Raw genomic sequence first — 20746 nt, forward strand, 5'->3', positions numbered from 1 at the left:
AAATACCATTGCTTTTTGAGTGCCTTTTTAACTTTATAATGACTTAATAGAGCTTTAAAAGGAAGAAACTCCCCTCCCTTACAGTCTATGGTATCACCAACATAACTTATAAAAACATGATTTAGATTTCATTTTCAAAGTCACGTTACCTGATTACTTCTAAACAGGTGCTAAGCAAACAAAACCCCCCAACGAATCACTGAACCTTGGACTTGCACCTCATGTTTAATGTGAATATTTATTTCCACATGTCCCTCTTAGCTGGGTTTTTCCTAATCCTTCCTCTAGTTGCGTTATTTCAGATACGTGATGTCATGTTTCCATACATTGCCTTTGCATCATGAATGCTTAATTGCGAACAGTGGTTACTTTGTAGAGCTCGTGTGCAGTACAGAGGTGAGTGTGTTTCAGAGGGTCTTACTTCTTTGGTGTAAAGAGTTTTTAAATAGTGCTGTGTATAGTGTACATTTTGTTTTTGCACATAGTTTGTTGCCCTGAATGGGTTTTATTTTTAACCAAGTCTTTAATTTTTTCCTTGTAATTACAGTCCAGAGCACAAGTTTCCCTTCTTTTAAATACAGTGTAATTTGCTTTATTTTATAACACTAAGTTGGCTTGAACTTCCGGTGCATTGAGCTGGCTGCGTTGATGGGAGTTAGAAGATTGTTCCAGTCATCTTGACGGTTCGATAGAGCAGCTCCCCTGCTTGTCTTCAGGCTGCAGCACAGTCGATGGCTGCCATTTGTGGTATTTAATGTACTTGCGTTAGAATGATGGTTGTACCAAATGCTGAGTTGTTCTGTTTCTAGATGTAATTAGTTCACTTATTGTAATATTCTTCTTCTCTCAAACTGACTTTAAAAACAAAGTTTTATCATTTTCATTGTATGTGTATTTATTACAGAGTGTTTTAGCTTTGATATTCTTTGTATTTTCACCCAGTTGTTACATGAGCTTTATCAATAACATCTGTATAAATGGTTTTTTAAAAATTAACTATGTATGTGCCCATGCCGAAGTTGAGCAATAAATGAATGCTGTTTGCACTGTCACAGCATCAAAGTTTCTAAAGAATATTGACTTTATAATGAATTGTTTTTAAGAAGTTTGACTGGCTCCATCAAGAGTGACTACATACAGACCGTAAAATGTGAAGTTTAAAGGTTCATGGGCCTTCCTGAGTTGGTGTTTTTGTCACGTGGCAGAGCCTGAGGGCTCAGGACGCCTCCTGAAAGGTCCGGCAGGGAAGCCGCTCGTCTCCCCCTGCCGTGGCGCCGCCTTCGTGGTCAGTGTGGCCTGTAACAGCGTCCCAGGCTCTGGAGGGCAGAGCTACGACCAGGCCTCATTTGCTTCCTTGGTGTTGAGCAGTAGAATCCTCGAAAAGCAGAAATCAGTTACATTTTCCCAAGGAGCCGTGACTTTAAGGGTCGTAATTCACAGTTCTGTAAATGTAGTGAATTAAAGTCTAGCTATCTACATGGGTGAACAGAGGATTGGAGAGGGTGTGTTTTCACCCGCAGTAGTCTGTGTAAGTCTCTCCTCAGCACAGGCCACACAGAGGCATGTCTTGGCGGGGCGAGGGGCTGGTGGTGCAGCGGAAGCAGTCCTGTATGAAAAGTTCCCAGAGTGGGCATGGGGTCCATTTTTACATCCTTTTGAAATGTATCTTTTTTTGCTTTGCCTCACATTGCCAGTTTACTGGTTGTCCTCTAAAATTTATATATACTTTTTAGTACATTAAGGATTTTAGTAGTAGAATTATCTATAAATTACCTGAAAGTTTGAGTAATATATGACGTTTTTCTGCCCTATGGTGACTGGAAAGGGTTGTCTTTTTATTATAATGAAGGTTAACCTCAGCACCATCCACTGCATTTATTTGTACTTTATATCCTAAATGCTTTTGGTAGGATATGCCGAGGAGCAGAATGGAGCAGAGGTAATTACACAGAAAAAGGCTTAAAGGCCCATGATAATATTCTTAGCAAACTAGACAAATCAGATTTTAGAGTTACATTTCATTGAAAGGTATTTCCCTTAAATGTGGCTCGTTCTTTGTCCATTCAGCAAGTACCTGTCGTGCTCCTACCGTGTCCGGCTCTGTACCAGCTTTAGGGATACAGCTTTGGGTGGCGGCTAAAAAAAACTGAACTTCCAAGCTAGTGTTTCTAGTGTATGTCTCAGAAACTACAGTGTAAACCGAGTTCCTCAGAACTCAAGAGAGTGTGCAGCGAATCAGTCAGTCATGACGGCAACATGAGATTAATTACCTCACCTCAGCAAGGCGTCAAATCCCTTTTGGTTTTTAAAAGTTGGTATTGTTCCCCCACTCCCGTTCCCCATGACATCTCAGATTCTAGCATACCTTTTGTGGATATTTGGGCTGGGATTTATCTAGGTTATCCACGTAGTCTGAGCTGTAGTCTCTCTTACGAGTGTTGCTGATCTAAGCATTCATGAAGTCCTCTCTCAGCCCAGAAGAGTTAGGATGGAGAGCACATCACACTCAAACCTTGAGACCACTCGCTCTTCCCAAAGAGGGTGAAAGTGGAGAAAAGACAGGACAAAGTTCTGCTTTTTAAGTCAGGTACAGTTGACACATATATTCATTTCAGGTGTACAACATGACGATTCGATATTTCTGTCTTGTGAAATGGTCACAGTCTTTAAGATCCATCACCACAGTCAAAAATTTTTTTTCCTTGTGATGAGAATTTTTAAGATCCCTCTTAGCAATCTTCCAATGTGCACTACGTTATTACTAACTGTAGTCACCATGCTGTACATTACATCCCTGTGAGCTATTTCATAAGTGAGAGTCACTTAGTCATGTCTAACTCTGCAACCTCATGGACTACAGTCCGTGGAATTCTCCAGGCCAGAATACTGGAGTGGGTAGCTGTTCCCTTTTCTAGGGGATCTTCCGAACCCAGAGCTCGAACCCAGCTCTCCCACATTGCAGGCGGATTCTTTACCAGCTGGGCCACAAGGGAAGCCCTTATAACTTAAAGTTTATACCTTTTGGCCACCCTTCACCCATTTTTTCCATTCCCCATCTCTGACAACCACCAGTTTGTATCTACAAGCTCAGTTTTGAAGGGTGAGAAGGGTTTTTGTGTTAAATTCCACACATTAAGTGAGATCAGATGATATTTGTCTCTTGTTAGCATAATGCCCTCAAGGTTAATGATGTTGGTGCAAATGACAGGATTTCCTTTTTTTGTTGTTTCTTTTTTTTTTTTTTTTTTAGGCTGAGTATTATTTCAATGTGTGTATACATATATACAAGTTTTCTCTATCCATTCACCCATCAATGGACACTTAGGTTGTTTCTGTATTTTGGCTATTGCTTCAGTTGAGCATGGGGGTGCAGATAATCTTTTCCAGTCAGTGTTTTCATTTTCTTCAGATAAATAACCAGAAGTGAAATTGCTGAGTCATATGGTAGTCCTGTTTTTAATTTCTTGAGGAACCTCCATAGTGGCTGCATCCCCACCAACAGTGCACCAAGGTTCCCCTTTTTCTACATATTCACCATAACTTACTTTTTGGTAGCAATCAAACAGTTACGATGTCTCATTGTGGTTTTGACTTGCATTTCCTTGGTGATTAGTGATGTTGAGCACCTTACCTTTTCATGTACTATTGACCCTCAGTATCTTCTTTGGGAAAAACTTATCTATTCAGTTCCTCTGCCTATTTTATAACCAGATCGTTCGCTGCTGAGTTGTATAAGTGCTGTGTACTTTGGATAGTAACTCCTTCCTTATCAGATGTCTGATTTGCAATTACTTTCCCCCATGCAGTGGCTGCCTTCTCACTTTGTTGATGGTTTTCTTTGCTGTACAGAAGCTTTTCGGTTTGATTTAGTCTCACTTGTGCTTTTGGGGTCAAATCCAAAAAGGAAAAAAAATCATTGCCAAGACTGATGTCAGTGAGTTCACTGCCTTTTTCTTCTAGTTTGATGATTCCAGGTCTTACAAGTCTTAACCCATTCTGAGTTAACTATTTGTGTATAGTTAAGACAGTGGTCTCGCATCACTCTTCTGCATGTGGCTGTTCAGTTTTTCCAACATTATTTACTGAAGAGAATGTCCCTTCCCCACTGTATATTCCTGACTCACTTGTTACTGAATTGATTGATTTTATATGGTGGTGGCGGTGGTGTAGTTGCTAAGTTGTGTCTGACTCTTGCGACTCCATGGACTGTAGCCCGCCCGGCTCCTGGGTCCATGGGATTGTTTGGGGCTCTCTAATTCTGTCCCATTAATTTATGTGTCTTTATGCTAATACCATATTGTTTTGAGTACTACAGCTTTGTAATATAGTTTGATGTCAGGGAGCCTGATGCCGCCAGCTTTGTTCTTCAGGGGGCAGAGTTTTAAAGGCAGTTCAAATTTAGTGTATTTTTTAAGCTAAGAAGAAACTGGCCATGTCCATCAAATTCTAGGTTAGAGTTTGAATAGTTTGAAATTCCATTCAACGTTTTCAGCATGTCTGGATTTAGGATCTAATAGATCACTCTATCAGCTTAAACCCCAATTTTGGAATTCCTTCTGTTTATGCCGTTTCTCTTAATGATAACTGTCTTCTGTCTGCCCTACCTATCTCATTCCCCTGTTGCAGACTTTCCCTGTTTTCAATGTGATACCTCTTTCCATTGTGAATAAATTTCCCCTACACCCTTAGTTCCTTCACTAGAGGCTCTACTCTCCTGCCTTACTTAAGACACAGGTTTTCTTTTCCTTTCTACATTTTATAGGAGAGCAGCTAATTCTCCAGTGTCCCACATGATACAGTAACGCATACACACAGCTAAACATACATATTTTAAAAAATTTCTCATTGCCAGTTTAAAAAAAAATCTGAGGTAACAGATTTTAACTACACTTGCAATCATTTCACAATATGTACATTTATCAAATCATTGATAATGTGAACTGTATAAATTTAAGCTAGTATATCAATTATATCTCATTAAAAGAGGAGGGACTCTTCATCACCTGTTCCCCCAATCCCTAGTCTTACTTTCCAGAAGCTACTACCCCTAACCCTTCTGTCAGCTCTTCTGGTATTTCTACATTTCCAGATGAGGTGGTTAATAGTGCTCCTCATTACTTTTAAGACAATGATTTTGGCGGTGGGGTGGGGTGGGGTGGGAATGGAGTAGGACGATATTTAAAGATTTATTTCTCACACAAACCACCTCATTCTGTAACACCCTTACCCCCACCCCCTACAGTTATAGTTAAATTATAGTTCTAAGTCACTTTTCAAATGTGTGATCATAATAAGCTTTCCCTGGGTGGTTCTGGGCAAACTGGCTTCACATATAATCCCCTCTCCACAGGTACTTGGCTAGTAAGACCTTCCACCGAGTTAAGTCACTGCTTCATAAATTTGCTTTCTACTTTTCAAATATGCACTGGCACCTTTTGCTTCCTATTCTTTGACTTTTGCTTAGCAGTCCCATCCCTTTCCTGGTAAATTCCCTCATCGGTTCTTTTTTGTTATTCCTAGTTATTTAGTTTGGTAAAGAGCTAGAACTAACTTAAAGAGTCCTAAAGCATTAAAAGGAAAAAAAAAATTAAAACAAGCCTAATGCCTTTATAACAAATTCAAATAGTACATTATGCAAAGTGAGTGTAATAACCTATCACTGAGTCACACCTGGGGACTGTTTGTCTAGAGAACTTGGTGGTTTAGTTGCTAAGGTGTTTTTGACTCTTGAAATCCTGTGAACTGTATGTAGCCCACTAGGCCTCTCTGTCCATGGGAATTCCCCAGGCAAGAATACTGGAGCAGGTTGCCATTTCCTTCCCCAGGGGACCTTGCTGATCCAGGGATCGAACCCATGTCTCCTGCATTGCAGATAGTCTCCTGCTTTGCAGGTGGATGTTTTACTGACTGAGCCATAAGAGGCCACGCTCTTGCTGTACTGCTGCATTATACCCACTCATGCCAAAGCTTCTTAAAGGTTTGCTCATTTTAAGGATATCTAGCTAGATGTTATTTTTCTCTAACAGTTTTAGAACTTATGTTCTAGCTCTTGTGCATTTCCTGCATCCTGCCCATTCACCTGCACTGACCGTCACAATATATATATTGCAGCTATCTGCATGTCTCTTCTCATGATGCTCTAAATTTGGCTATCCAGGGAACTCCTGCCTTCCTAGAGGCCCCACACTGTCAGCTGCTATTCCAAAAGGGCAGCACGTGGGACCAGAGCATTGGGTTCACCTGCTGCTCTTCTCTCCAAGGTGAGCAGATCCCACCCTATCATGCCAGCTGGCCTCCCTGGGCCTCTGTCCTTGTTCATATATCCTTCTCTCTATATGCCCTAATGGGAGCCTCTCCTCCTTTCCAATCCTTTTCTGGTGCCCTCTGCCATTCTCTGGCTTTGGTCAGCAAAGTTCCCATTTCCTCAACCGCTCTGAAGCCTCTGCGCACCTCTTGGCCTTTTCAGAAGCCCTCCTATCCAGGAAGGACATCACCCTGAGCGACTTTTCCTTCTTCCTCCTCTGCTCACCAGAAAACAGGGCTGGTGTGTTCCTTCCCACCTGCAACCAGGAGTGCTCTGCTGAGCACAGATGGATGATCTTACACCTGTCACCCCTCCCAAATGACAGAAGCCATAATGCATAATTCTCATCTTCCAGCCTCCATGTGACCAAGTTACACAGACTTAACCATCGCATTTTTAAGGGTGAACCCTAAGACTCACCTCTAATGACAAGCCCACACTTTAGCTCTTTTCTGAATTAGAGATCTTTTTTTTTTGGTCCTCAAGTGCTGTTTTGTTCACCTAAAGCAATAGGCTTCAGGAGCTGGCTGCGCAATTGAGGCTTGTTAATTGCTTTCATGCACCTCTTAGTTTTAGATCAAATTCAGTAAACATGAAGAAAACAGTATTTATTTTAAAAGTTATTTCATAAAAAGTACTAGTCAATATATAGATAAGTCATTCTGAAATGATCCTTCTGGTTGAGACTGTTTCACTGACTCATTTCTAGCTCTGCCCCGGTGAAGTCCACACTGAGGAAGTCTGGCATCATAGGAAGGGGTTTTTACTGTACTGAAAGGAAGCCAAATGAAGCCGACACTTGAAGCGCTCAGCTTCCAATTCCCGGAAAAAAGCATCGTCGTCGTTCTGTGTTATCATGTACTGCAGTTGTTGAATTTCCTTCTCCATCTTAGATCTCAGCTCCCTCTTCACCTTATATAACATCTAAAAGAGAATTCATGTCATTTTGCTAGTCACAACATCGATCCAGGCCCTCATCTATTTTTATTCCCTCTCTACTTTCCTAATCATCAAGCTTCTGCAGTAATTTTAATAATTTAGCAGCAGCTCTAACAGAGATCTGAACAGGTAAAGTTAAAATCACAGAATATAGGTTTTGAAGTGTCGGTAGATCTTATTAGTATCCTCTCCACTTCTATTTCTTAAAAATGTAAATAAATGATTTCTATATTATTACCTGGGCCTGTGATTTCTCTCTGGCTTTGAGCTCTTGACGTTCCTGTGATATGGCTTCTGCCAGCAATGAAAACTGTTTACAGGGAAGAAAAAAACCAAACCTTATATTTGTAGTCCAAATATAACAATTATGTTCACATGCTTAAAATCTTAAATCTTAAAATCACAGGCTGAAAATCAGCAATACGATTCTATACTGTGGTCAAGCACTAGCTAATTTTAATCTTGAGTTTCAGTCAGTCTAACCTGTGTAGTAACAAGTTCCAGATTAATATGACTCTGGTCAAGATTAAGCGCATCAGAATGGAAACTAGCAGCGGTGAGCCCACCTGGTCTTTATAGTAGTTCTCCATTGAGTCCAGTTCATTCTGGTGCTGTCTCTTTTGTTCATCTCGCTTTTCTTTGGCATAATTTCTTAGGTCTTGTAACCTTTGCTTTTGAATTTGTAAACCTTCTTCAAACAGTTTCTTAAATATCTGTTAATTAATTAAGTCAGAAAAGGTTATGCAGAATTTTCATGGTGGAATAAAATTTTGCCCGACTACAGGTATGCATACTGACTATCTCAGACTGTATTTCACAAATTTTTGGGGGGAAATAATAGCAAATAATACTTTAATATTCTACTATATGGATATCACATTTTATTAATTTACCAACTGATGGACACTGGTAGTGTTTCCTTTTTCTGTCTGTTATAAATAGGGCGGTTATAGTATGAACATCTGTGTATAGTTATCTAGGGGTGAAAGTGCTGGATCATGTTTAACCTTATGAAGAGCTGCCAGACTGTATTCCAAAGTGGTTGCACCGTTTTATAACTCCAACAGCCCTGCTTCTGTGTTCCAACTTGTACATCCTTGCCAATACTTTATTTTAGCCATCTTTATGGGTGAGAGTTTATGTCACTGTTGTTCTGATTTGTATTCCTTCAATGACTAATGACATCTTTTCCTGTGTCCCGAAGGTTCTTTGCTGCAGCCGTATATATAGGAAAATAACCCTAAAGCAGAAGTAAATGTTGCATGTGCATGGCTGAGGGTCACGTTGTTATCATCTAACGAGGCCACAGGTAACAATTGTTCAAAGGATCTGGATATGCCCACTTGTCCTCCACTGATCAGGTAGGAGTTCTTGACCGAAGTACAGCCATGCATTCATTAGTCAGTGGTATTACCTTAGTGTGAAGTTATTAAACCTCTCAAAGTAAGTATCCTCTAGAAATGAGGATAATAGTATGACTCCCTTCAGAGTATTTAGTCCCATGAAGTAGAATTACCCTAATGTTTTACTAGTTTGGAATCACAAGCTTGATAAGGATGAAATAGCAAGTATCCTGGGGAAAGATTTCACAGCATACCTATCCATTATTTTCCTGATTTTGAGTAGAACCTGGGGTCATGTAATCACACCTTAAGTTCCTGTCTCAGAACATGTGACCAGCCTCCTAAAGCAGTTATCCTGGAGAAATACCGACACACAGGAGCTCAGAGGAAATTAAGACTTCACATTAAGGTAAGTGCAGTAGAGATTCAGATGACCCACAGGCACATGAAAAGATGCTCGACCTCACTAATTATTAGAGAAATGCAAATCAAAACTACAATGAAGTATCACTTCATGCCAGTCAGAATGGCCATCATTAAAGTCTACAAATGCTGGAGAGGGTGTGGAGAAAAGGGAATCCTCCTACACTGCTGGTGGGAATATAAGCTGGTGAAGCCACTATGGAAAACAATATGGAGGTTCCTTAGAAAACTAAAAATAGAATTACCATATGATCCAGCAATCCTGTTCCTGGGCATGTATCTGTGCAAACAAATACCATATCTGTACAAAGACAAATACCATATAATATCACTTATATGTGGAATCTAAAATATGACAAGTGAACCTATCTACCAAAGAGAAACAATTACGGACGGAGAAAACAGACTGGGGGTTGCCAAAGAAGAGAGGGCTGAGGGGGAGGATGGAATGGTTAAACTGGGGTTAGCAGATGTAAGCTTCTATACACAGAGTGGATAAACAGCAAGGTCCCACTGTACAGGATATTTGTCAATATCCTTTGACAAACCATAATAGAGAAGAATGTATGTATAACTGAGTCACTGCTGTAAAGCGGTAATTAACACAACTGTACTCAATTATGAATCAACTATACTTTGATTTTAAACAAGCAGTAGAGACAGAATGGACCAGGACGCACTATGGCGGTGATAAAATGAGGTGTGAACAAGCCTGGACTCTCGCCAGCGTCTCAGACTTGCATTCAAATTAGGACAAGAGTCAAAATGAAGGTGGTTCAAAAAAGTAACAGACAAAAAAGCCATAGTTACCATTTCTTCCCGGCTCCTCATTCTCATCATTTTTGAACGCAACTGAACTCTATAATCATCATAATATTTTCGGGCACGAACAATCTGCTGTCGATTTTCTTTTATCTTTGATTGGGTTAATTTCTGCTTATGAATTCGGTCCTTGAAGTCTTGCTAAGGGAAAGGGGAAAAGAGGTAAGAACAAGAGGAAGACAGACTCCGATGTTCTCATCTACCCTCCTCCCCATCACCATGTCTTCAGGCAGCAAGCTAGCTATGGAGGGCCCATGGTCTGCTGGCTGGGCAGAGAGTATGGCCCCCAGAAGCCTTCCAGTCTTTTTGGTAGGTTCATCATCAGAGTCAGAAGAAGTGCCCCAGAGTCCAGTGGTTAAGATTCTGTGCTCCCACTGCAGGGGGCATGGGCTCCACCTCTGGTAGGGGAAGTACGATCCTGCATGCCATTTGTGTGGGAAAAAAGAAGAGCCATCTCCACTGAGCCCCTCTCAAATAAGCATCTCATCTCCCTGTTCCTCCAGGAGGTCACCTAAGTAATACCCAGATGCCCCCTTAAAAGGAGTAGTAAACTGGCATTCACAAAAGATGCAAAACTAAGGAAATCAGGTGATATCTTAGCAAAGTGGTTAAGATGAAATGAAGTCATGAAGGAAAAGCCTTCAAACTACCTGTCCAGACACGTGTTTTCTTCTCCCCAGTGCCAGAGTCCCACATGCAATTCCTGATGCTTCCCCTTCCTTCTCAGGAACTGTTCAGAGTTTCAGTTCTCGCTGCTTGTCTCTACTGGAGAAGGAAATGGTGACCTACTCCAGTATTTTTGCCTAGAAAATCCCCATGGACAGAGGAGCCTGACAAGCTACAGTCCATGGGGTCTCGAAGAGTCGGACCCAACTGAGTGACTTTATTTTCACTTTTCTCTTTCATGCACTGGAGAAGGAAATGGCGACCCACTCCAGTGTTCTTGCCTGGAGACTCCCAGGGACGGGAGCCTGGTGGGCTGCCCTCTACGGGGTCGCAGAGCCTGACGTGACTTAGCGGCAGCTTGTCTCTATCCTCAGTCTCTTCCTCTGGCTTATTACCGTCTTTGATCTCTGGCCTCTCACTTCACGATACTTAAGAGGATAACATTATACTGTATACGATTCTTAGCCCAAATTATAATGGAGGCATAAATAACCTCAACTTTCTATTTGGGACCTGAGAAAGAAGGGGGAGGACAAAATAAACACTTGAGTTAACCACCTGGAACCTGATGGGGCTCACAGGGACAGACCTGAATTAAAATCTAAACTCGCCCTTGCTGACTAAGGCAGGACTGAGGGCAAGTTAACATTTCAAAACTTCAGGTTTTTCATTTCACAGAAAACATCTCTAAAGTGTTAGTATAAAGACACTGTATAGGGAGGGAGGTTCAAGACCGAGGGGACATACGTATACCTATAGCTAATTCATGTTGATATTTGGCAGAAAAGAGCAAAATTCTGTCAAGTAATTACCCTCCAATTAAAAAATTAGAAAAAATAAAACTGTGTTTATGAAGCAGCTAGTACCTTACCCTCACATCAATGTTGGTTAAAGACCTAAATGCTTCCACAGGCAAGTGCTGGAGGTATGAGTCAGTAGGGATACTGCTCAGCTAGTACAAATAAAAGTAATCAATTACCTTACAAATTCAAAGATATAATACCCAGTTTGCTCTTGACATACCAGTCTCTTGTTATGTTCATATTCTTTCTTGATAAGCGCAGTAAGGAGGTCATGCCTTCTCAAGGCTTCTTCTATCTGAAAGTGGGATGGAAGGGAAGGGGGTTAATAATTCTGTTCACTAGATTATCAAGGATAAGCCCTGCATCTTTTTGCTTTATATTTCTATGCTTAATTGACAGCTATCTTACTTCATCCTGGAGTTTCTTCTTTGATCGATTTTCTCTGTCTGCATCTTTTTTGAGTTGTTCAACCTGTGCGATTTGCTGTTTCCACATTCTGCTTAGTGTTTGGCCAGAAACATAGAGAAATGGAAACTGCTCCAGCATCAGGGGCAGGAGGCTGTGTTCATTCACTTTCACTGCAAGGTAAAAAAAACTTTTTAATATGAGAAACTTGCTGACAGCTTTCAAGAAGAAATCTCATTCAACCTTCAGTCAAAGCTTATCTAAGTGATATGGCTCTGAGCCTGAAAAGAACAAGTCTAAAAGTATGTTATTACTTTTGCATTCCTTTTCTGATTGGGACAAGCCAACTACTATTAAGGATGAAAATAAGCTGAACATTTCTGACTGAGGAAATGCTGGTCTTATGAAGTCCATCCTAACTGTTCAGCTGATTCAGTGCCTGGGGTGGATGCTCTGTGTGTGGTCAAACAGACTGTCCAACCCTCCCAGGAGGGAAAGTCTGTGTCTACTAGGATGTAGTTAGAAGGTCAGTGGTCTTTGAAAATGAACCTCAGTGCCAACTCTCAATATACAGGAGCTGGATAGGCCCTCTGCTTACTTTGGAGCATCGCTTTGGTTCTACCAACTTCCCAGAAACAAAGAAAAAGCAGCCAGCACTTAGTGAACAGAGAGAGCTGAGGCTGAACAGCAGGTCATAGCCAGTCCATTCCTTTGTGCCAATGTATTGGTATATACTTAAGTGTTTTAAAGAAATGGCTCATTTAAGAGTTTTATCTCTCTCTACAAAATTTAGCATACGGCAGCAGCAGAAGAGGGCACTTTGTCCAGCTCTCTGGTAGATGTTAAGTGTTCAGTGCTGTGTCCTTGGCAGGCAGCGTGCACTTTCAAAGGATGCCAGTTTTCCATAAAGTACAATTTTGTGGTTCTTACTTGGAACTGCTTTATTTGGCTTTGGCAAGCCACCTCTTGGACTTGGAGTTGTGGTTTTTCTAGAGTAAATCTTCCAAGGTTGACTTCGTTTTGGAGTTCCTTTATGAACAGCTTCTCTGTATATTTTTTCCTTAGACATAAAACAAGAGAATGAGAAGTCTAATAGCTCTTTCATATATCATCTTAAATATTACATATCAGCAAAAATAGTCAAGATAATTTCCAACCAAACTACCTTACTTCAGACTTCTAAAATTTGGTTAGTATTTACCTACTTTAAGTTAAATACCTCTTTAGGTTCTGGCAGCCCTTGGAGTTTGAAAAAGCACTGAATCTTATTCAAGTTTCATAGTTGCCATAGTCCTACCCCCTACATACAACAACTGACCATGTTCTGGTTGTGCTTGCTTCTTTGACAGTCTTTTCCATGTGGATTACAAAAGTTCTAAAACAATGTTTAGTTATAACCATACTATATTCTATATCCTGGTTTGTGAACACTTTAGCATAAGCATTTTCTTCCCTGCTTTCATTTAGCTTCTGTAACTATTCTTTTGAAACGCAATGAAAACTTATGCTTTGGGTTTGTTCCAACCAAGCGTAGAGCTAGGATTTTCTGTCTTCTCTTACTCTCCCTCTTTAACTTGTCAGCCCAGACTGTCTTCAAAGCCTTGCTGAACTGATAAAACAGTAGAAGCCCTTAAAACTGATTGAAGTTTCAGGCAGGCAGGAAAAAATACTAGTGTTTCTGGTACCACATTTTAGCAGCTTGGTTACCATATGAATAAAGGAAAACCCACATCCATGAAATGAAATTCTGCTTTTTTCTAAGAGGCTAATGATTAAGGTTCTGTTGATTCTTTTTTCCTTTTAAAAAGATCATCTCTGTACTTTCCACTGATCTGATCAAATGGCATTTATTACAGTAGAGACTTTTACCCACTGTTTCCTCCTCGTCATTTATTCCTAGAGGTCCAATATTCTCTTGAACTTTATTTCTTCTTAGTTCCTTTTCAAATGCCTCGGTTATTGCCTACAGGGGAAAAGGCCGTGTGATATTATAGTTATTAAAAACATACAAATGAAAATGAAGAAAAAAAAATCTACCTAAAACTGCCATTCGAATCACTTTTCTTAAAAGTTCCTTTCAGGCTACTGATCAATAAATATATATTATTTAACATATACCTAACTGAGACATAAAACTTACCTAATGTTATTTTTTTGTTCCCACAGTTTATAATTATTTTGATACATCCTTGGATGGAAGTTACATGTTGAATTACATACTGAGTTAGTTTTCACCATGATAAAACATACTATAGCAGTAAACTTAAGTGTTCTAAGTTTATGCTACACTTCAAAATCACTATTCACAGCAGAAAGTCTTCCTCAGTAATCATACATTCTCCTGTTGAACCCTAACCACTTCCTTTCATTCCTGTCTTGGGCATTTTCATTCCATCTGTAACTCAAATGGTCTGTCACATTTAATCCACCTCAAGTTCTCTTTATTTCTAAACCTCTCCCTTAAAATATCAGTCTACACCAATACACTTTCTTAATCCACTGGAGCACTGGGTTATATAAGATTAGTTTTCTTAGCATTTCAGGAGTACAAGTTTTATAATGGGGGACATAAAAGCCATGTCACATGATTTTGTCATCCACTCAGCTCAAGAATCTTAAATGCATTTTATGCCTTTAATCAACAGCATGTTCACTGTAGCATCTAGCTGAGGGTAAATAATGGTAATACCTGCTGCCTAGTAACAGTCAAGAGATAGGATATACCTTTGCTTGAAATCGGCGGACATCTGTTTCTTTTGGTTTTCGCTGTCTTCTTCTCTCCACCTGGAATTGTTTGTTTTTGTTAACTGGAGATGGAGAGAGTGAATGAGATCTGGAGGGTGCCCTTCTATGCATGGCAAGTCCTGCAGCACGAGAGAGACACGTACCGTGAGAGCAAGAAATGTTAAGCTGGCACCAAAGGGTTGATTCTCACTGAATCCAAAGAGACTGTGAATGTACTAAATGTACTCTCCTCTAATTTCTATTTGTATGTTTAATCATACCAAGCAAACAGACAAATGCACAGAAATATGTGCTCAAAATGTTTCAAAGAAGTACTAAATTTCTATATTCACTTTTGGTTGAAAATGGAGCAACATGTGGAATGCCTGCTGCACACAAAGGCCTATACTTAGTACTCTTGGTGGTGGAGAGAGAAAAAAAAGTTAAACCATCCTAGCGGTGTGTCTGCTAACCTTTTACCTATGTAGGTCCTGAGAAGGGAGATCTAAGTGTGTGCACACACACACACACACGCACACACACACGCACACCCCTTACCCTTATAAAGCAACACCTTATACACAGAAGTTATTTAGCATTTTTAAGCAGTCCTGTTCTTCCCCAGTGATCCAGCCCCCATATTCCACACTGCCTGTGAGATCTAACAAATTACTTCCCTCCACATACTTTTTTATGTCCATTGTTTATAGACAGACTTAGGAATCTGATAGTTATGAAGAGGGGGGCTCTGTGCCTTTTAGGAAAAGCAAATAATTCAATACAGCTCTGACATCAAGGAAATTTGAAAGGTTTGATAACTTTCTAAATAAAATTTTCCAGAGAAGTGTCCTTGAGCTTTTGTCTCTTTACTCTCTTAATTTAAATCTTTCAAGTTAACTAACTTGCACAATCTATTTTAAATGGTGTTTTAATAACATTTTTACTATGTCCACAATGTATTCTTCTTTAGAAACTGAAGATCCAATAAACATAACATTTTAACCTACAATGTGTTTTCAAAATGGTATATGATGTATATGTATATGCTAAGGGAAACATGCACGTTACAGGATGAGGCTTCCTAGAGACTACCTTAGCCAAATTTCAGGGAAGAGAGGAAATAGTATTCTTAAAGAAAAAAAAAAAAAAAAAACTGAAAAGTTAAGGAAATTCTGGATGAGAAATGGACCGTTTCTAGAGAAACAAGGGATGACCAAAGTAGATAAAAATGAATGCAAAACATGCAGAATTTTAGTTGCTGGAAAATGGGATAATTATTTGAACAAGCAGTAGGAAGCATCTGCAAGGATGTGGCAAACTGGAAACTGTCACGCATCAAGTGTGTGCAATCACTTTGGAGGGGAATTTGGCAATGGTTAAGAGAGTGCAAAGCCCTGATCTACCAATTCTAGTAGACGTGGATCCCAGAGAAACTTCTGCACAAAGTAAAGTTGTTCATTGCAGAAGTATTTGTTGTTATGAAATCGGGAAGCAAAAAAATCCACATACACCTAAATAAAAATACACACATATAAATGAGATACACTCTATGAAATCAGTGAAAAGTGTCAGTCACTCAGTCATGTCCAACTGTTCATGACCCTACAGACTGTAGCCCACCAGGATCCTCCGTCCATGGAATTCTCCATGCAAGAATGCTGGAGTGGGTAGCCTTTCTCTTCTCCAAGGGATCTTCCCAACCCAGGGATTGAACCCAGGTCTCCCACATTGCAGGCAAGATCCTTTACTCTCTGAGCCACTAGGGAAGCCCTGAGAATACTGGAGTGGGTAGCCATTCCCTTCTCCAGGGGATCTTCCCAACCCAGGGATCGAGCCTAGGTCTCTTCTGCATTGCAGGCAGATTCTTTACCGTCTTAGTCACCAAGGAAGAATGAACTCAGTTACACAGTAGTTATAATGAGTGAACCAGAAGTAGGAACAGATTTCTAAAACAATGTTAACAAGAAAAAAAAAAAAAGTTGCAGAATAACATATATAGTATCTATGTAAATTAAAAAAATAGCATATTTAGACAGGTAACACAATGATGTTAAAGAAAAAAGACAGGTGAAATGGAAATTGGTTGTATGACTCAGGGAACTTAAACTGGGGCTCTGGAACAACCTGGAGGGGTGGAACAGGGAGGGAGGTGGGAGGGAAGTTCAAGAGGGAGGAGACATGTATACCTATGGCTGATTCATGTTGATGTTTGGCAGAAACCAACATACTATAAAGCAATTATCCTTCAATTAAAACATTAAAAAAAATTTTTTTTAAGTAAAAAGACAGGAGTGAGAGGGTTCCAGTTCAAGCTGGTAACATACAGGCTCCTGAATTCATTTCCTCCAGAGACACTAACATATACTACATATGGAATAATTTCCTCTGAAAAGAATCTAGACAGTAGCTGAGTGACTGAAATGACAAAAAACCCACATCAAAAAGGGTCAGAGCGCACTCTCAACTGCCAGGAGCCATAAGAATGAAGAGAGTGGCTTGGACAACCACAGATCTGAGAACCAACCAGGAGCGAGAGATGGGCTGAAGGCGAAGAGTCCTCTCCTGTGCAAGACTGCTCCTTCAGGACTGAGAGAGCTGCTGTCCTACACACTGCTCAGAAACCAACACAAAGGCAGGAAACTGAAGAAACAGTAGAATATGTTCCAAACAAAAGAACAAGATAAAATTCAAACAGATCCTGATGAAATAAATGCATACAGGCTTTACCTGGCCTTGGCTTCTTCGGTCCATACTCCACGATGCCATCACTGTGCTGAGACAGTGTCTCATCATTTCCACTTTCCACCTCTTCATTTCCAATATTCTCCTCTTCGGAGCCAGTCTTTTCTTTCATTCGATCACCCAGGGCACTTTTTAACATCTATCAAGAAAATCCTTTTTAACATCCGTTACTGATTTCGGCAGAATGCAAGTTGCAAGGATTAGACAGATATAACCTTCTAAAAGCTTTCTCTGATAATTAGGCACAGGTTCAGACACAAGTTTTCAGACGCTTATGCAGAGTTTCTAAAGGATATTTATCAGTGCCACAGACTATCAGTTTCAATAGCCTTAAGAATAAGTCACATAGGGACTTAATATATTTAATCAATGATATCCCCAAACTACAGTATTTTATTTTTTGAAAATCAGAGCTCATCCAATTTTATACCAAAATGTCTTTAGTGAGAAACAGAAACAATACATATGCATCTAAACATATATGGTTTAATGTAATCATGTTATTTAATCAGAATTTGATAAAATTTAGATGAATATGTACCAAATCTGGTTATATCATAAAAGGCTAGGAGATAATTTCTCAGCCTATGTCCCATCTGCTTGACTTACAGGAAGATTTTCACAGTAACTAAGATAAAATTAACTTTTTAGTTCATTAAGCTTAGCTCTCACCTTAGTTGGAAAATCACTTAAATGTTCACCAACTATGGCAATCTCAGTACAGATAAGAAAAAAATAAGACTTGCCGAATCTAGTTCAGAGAGGCGCTGAGACAGTTTCTCTGATACTGCATGTAATTCTTGTTCTGTGAACCTTTTTCCTGCCCTCTGGGAGAAAGGTGAGCCCCAGGATGAGACTGCAGCTCTGTTTTCATATCTGTAATAAAAAGTGATATGACAGTTAAATAGACAAGCATACATTACTTAGTTCAGAACAACTGTAATACATGCTTTGCCAAATATTTCATACCGGCCTTCACAGCTAATCTGGAGCGTATACCCTTAACTCTTCAGATCCCTTTGCAGACAATCTGTCAACACTGAGGCCTGCAGTACTGTTACCTTCTTCCTCTGGGAAGTTTCCTTATCCCAGGGCCTTGGTGCCGAGCTGAATACATTTCCTGTTTGTTATCTTCAGACAACTTGGAAGTTAAGGAAACTCTATTGTCTGGTTCCTATTAAAAACAAAGGAGAGTTGATTTGAAAAAGATATAGGGAAGACATAAAAAACAACATATTGTGTGTGATGGGAAGGGAGGACCTGTGATAGAAAGCTAGCTCGCTTTATTCTTCATGTTTTGCTTTTTTAAAAACCCCATTTGTCAAAACACTCTACTGATCACCAATGCCAAAGGAATGGAGCAATGTCTGTAAACTTGTCCTCAAAGAAAAAGCATGGCTCAGGATGCCATTCAAATATAAAGGCAAGTGAGGTGGTCTCAAATATGAAAACTTATAGAGATTATGGCTATACCTGGACAGTGAAAAAATGATCAAATTACAACTGGAAAGTATTAAAATCATCTTTCATATGAAGAAGTCAACAGAAACTGTTCAAAACAAACAGGCAAAACCTCTAAAATATGAATATAAATTCAACATTTAAACAATTTATATCTTGCTTTTTTTCATTTATTTTTATTAGTTGGAGGCTAATTATATCTTAACTTTGGAGGGAATCTTATGGAAAATATTTCTTGTAGTTAAGAAACATTTGATGTTTAATTATCTCTTTAATTTCACTTCAGTATCTTTTTCTTCTATTAAAGGAAAATTAAATTTAATACCTTTAAGTATAAACTATATTATAATCACATTTAAAAAAAACCTTGTTAAAACTGAAGTTAGTGTCCCTCTCAAGAACAGGTTCAAAATGATTATTCCCATTTAACTGCCACCCAGTAAAGAAAGAGTATTACCAACAACTCAGAAGCCTTTCCACCACTCCTGCAAGCCCCCTCAAAGTAATCACTAACCTATGATCCCTTTCTCTATTTATCCATTCACCCTCTGATCTAAACTCATGCTCAGAATGTTTAGAATGACGGTCAACTAATGCTACTTTACTTTTTTGGTATTATTTCAATTTTTAACAATGACAGTGTATCATTTTTAAAATACATTTACCCTTGGCATATACATATACCTTGGCATATACCTGCTGCTGGGAAAATAGGAACGTGATGACTGGATAAAAAAGGCTTTTATTTTCAAAGAAAAGCGTAGACGTGAAGAGGCCAGAATGTTAATAGTAGTTCATGCTGGAGTAACAGGAATATGGCTGAAAGATTATTTTTTATACTTTATGTTAAATAACTTCAATTATTAAATTAGATACATACAATATGAATTCTGAAGCTAGAATGCCTGAATTCTAATCCTAATTCTACAACTGCTAAGTGACCTCAGACAAGATTCTTAAACCCTGTATTTCAGTTTCTCCATAAGAAATAAAAATAGTATATACTTCAGAGCTGTGTTGTAAGAAGTGATTTATCCAATATTTGTAAAGTATGCAGAACTGTGCCTAACACAAAATAAGCACTCAGTATGTGTTGGCTCATCCTATTTCCCCTTTTACAGTCATCCTGTCCCTATCTTCCTAGGGTAAGAATGTGCAGGTGTATGCAGAGGTGAATTTTAAGAAGTACAGTCATCCTGTCCCTATCTTCCTAGGGTAAGAATATGCAGGTGTATGCAGAGGTGAATTTTAAGAAGTACAGTGCTCTATAGACTATGGTCCAGCTGAAAGCAAGCTTTTCCACTTACCACAGAAAATGCCGTGCCTTCTCCGGTAGAATTCATGGGAGGGGAGCAGTGGCTTGAATGCAAGTATTCTCTTCCTATGGGGCAGGGAGCGCGAGGCTCTGAAGGGTGGTAAGGTGGATGCAAAGGAACAGCTGACTGGATAGGCTCCCCTAACTTCCTAGCACTTGGAACCACATCCACAGAAGAAATTCCTGCTAGTTGGACAAATTAAAGTGGATAAGACATAAATCCTTTCACATATACATATACCCTATACAAACAAATGTACACACACACTACTTAGAAATATATTTTAAACTTGATTTTAAGAAAAGCACACCAAAAAGACAATGGAAATAGGGGCCCATTCTCAATGAACAAGTAGGGACCTAATTAAATTAGGAAGAATATAATTTTTATTATAATATTTTCCTAAAAATTTATTTAAAAATAATGAAAAATTACTAAAAACCTAAATGGTTTGAAGAATAGCCATATAAATTATGGTTCATCTATATGTTATGAAAATAGTTAGCCATTAACTATGACTTTATATAATACTAACTGTATGAAAATCCCAGAGATAATATGAAATGAGAATATTTTTCAAGTTAATATAATTTGAAGACCACCAACTGATAAACTAATGTATCAGAGACTCTTACTGTCCTAAAGTCCTTGAGAGGATTTAGATAATAAAATAGTGGATGCAAAACATATGACCAAAGACCATCTTAAGAAGACATCCAAGTTCATAATTAATAGTAAACATTTACAACTGAGGTCATGTAAAACCAAAAAGAATCGCATTTACTGTAGAGCAACGAA

General features: G+C 39.2%; 1 protein-coding gene across 4 annotated transcripts in view; it reads right to left on the bottom strand.

Annotated features, from left to right (window-relative positions):
* Nucleotides 1-6886: 6886 nt before the first annotated feature.
* Nucleotides 6887-20746, bottom strand: part of CEP95 (centrosomal protein 95) — a 35994-nt gene continuing 22134 nt past the window's right edge. For 2 of the 4 annotated variants that reach the window (XM_065911134.1, XM_065911132.1), the window contains 13 exons: nt 19940-20130; nt 18233-18345; nt 17918-18047; nt 17157-17310; nt 14430-14569; nt 13579-13668; nt 12636-12765; nt 11709-11878; nt 11521-11595; nt 9820-9972; nt 7810-7956; nt 7482-7553; nt 6887-7228 (listed from right to left, as the gene is read on the bottom strand). In XM_065911134.1, the coding sequence (XP_065767206.1) occupies nt 7052-7228; nt 7482-7553; nt 7810-7956; nt 9820-9972; nt 11521-11595; nt 11709-11878; nt 12636-12765; nt 13579-13668; nt 14430-14569; nt 17157-17310; nt 17918-18047; nt 18233-18345; nt 19940-20130 (1742 nt within the window). In that variant the 3' untranslated portion in view covers nt 6887-7051. Of the gene's footprint in view, nt 7229-7481; nt 7554-7809; nt 7957-9819; nt 9973-11520; nt 11596-11708; nt 11879-12635; nt 12766-13578; nt 13669-14429; nt 14570-17156; nt 17311-17917; nt 18048-18232; nt 18346-19939; nt 20134-20746 lie in introns of all 4 variants that reach the window. The other 2 variants (XM_065911133.1, XM_065911131.1) reach the window with 1 other exon arrangement.

The sequence above is a fragment of the Muntiacus reevesi genome, chromosome 18 (genome assembly GCF_963930625.1).
Source record: "Muntiacus reevesi chromosome 18, mMunRee1.1, whole genome shotgun sequence".
Classification (NCBI taxonomy): Eukaryota; Metazoa; Chordata; class Mammalia; order Artiodactyla; family Cervidae; genus Muntiacus; species Muntiacus reevesi.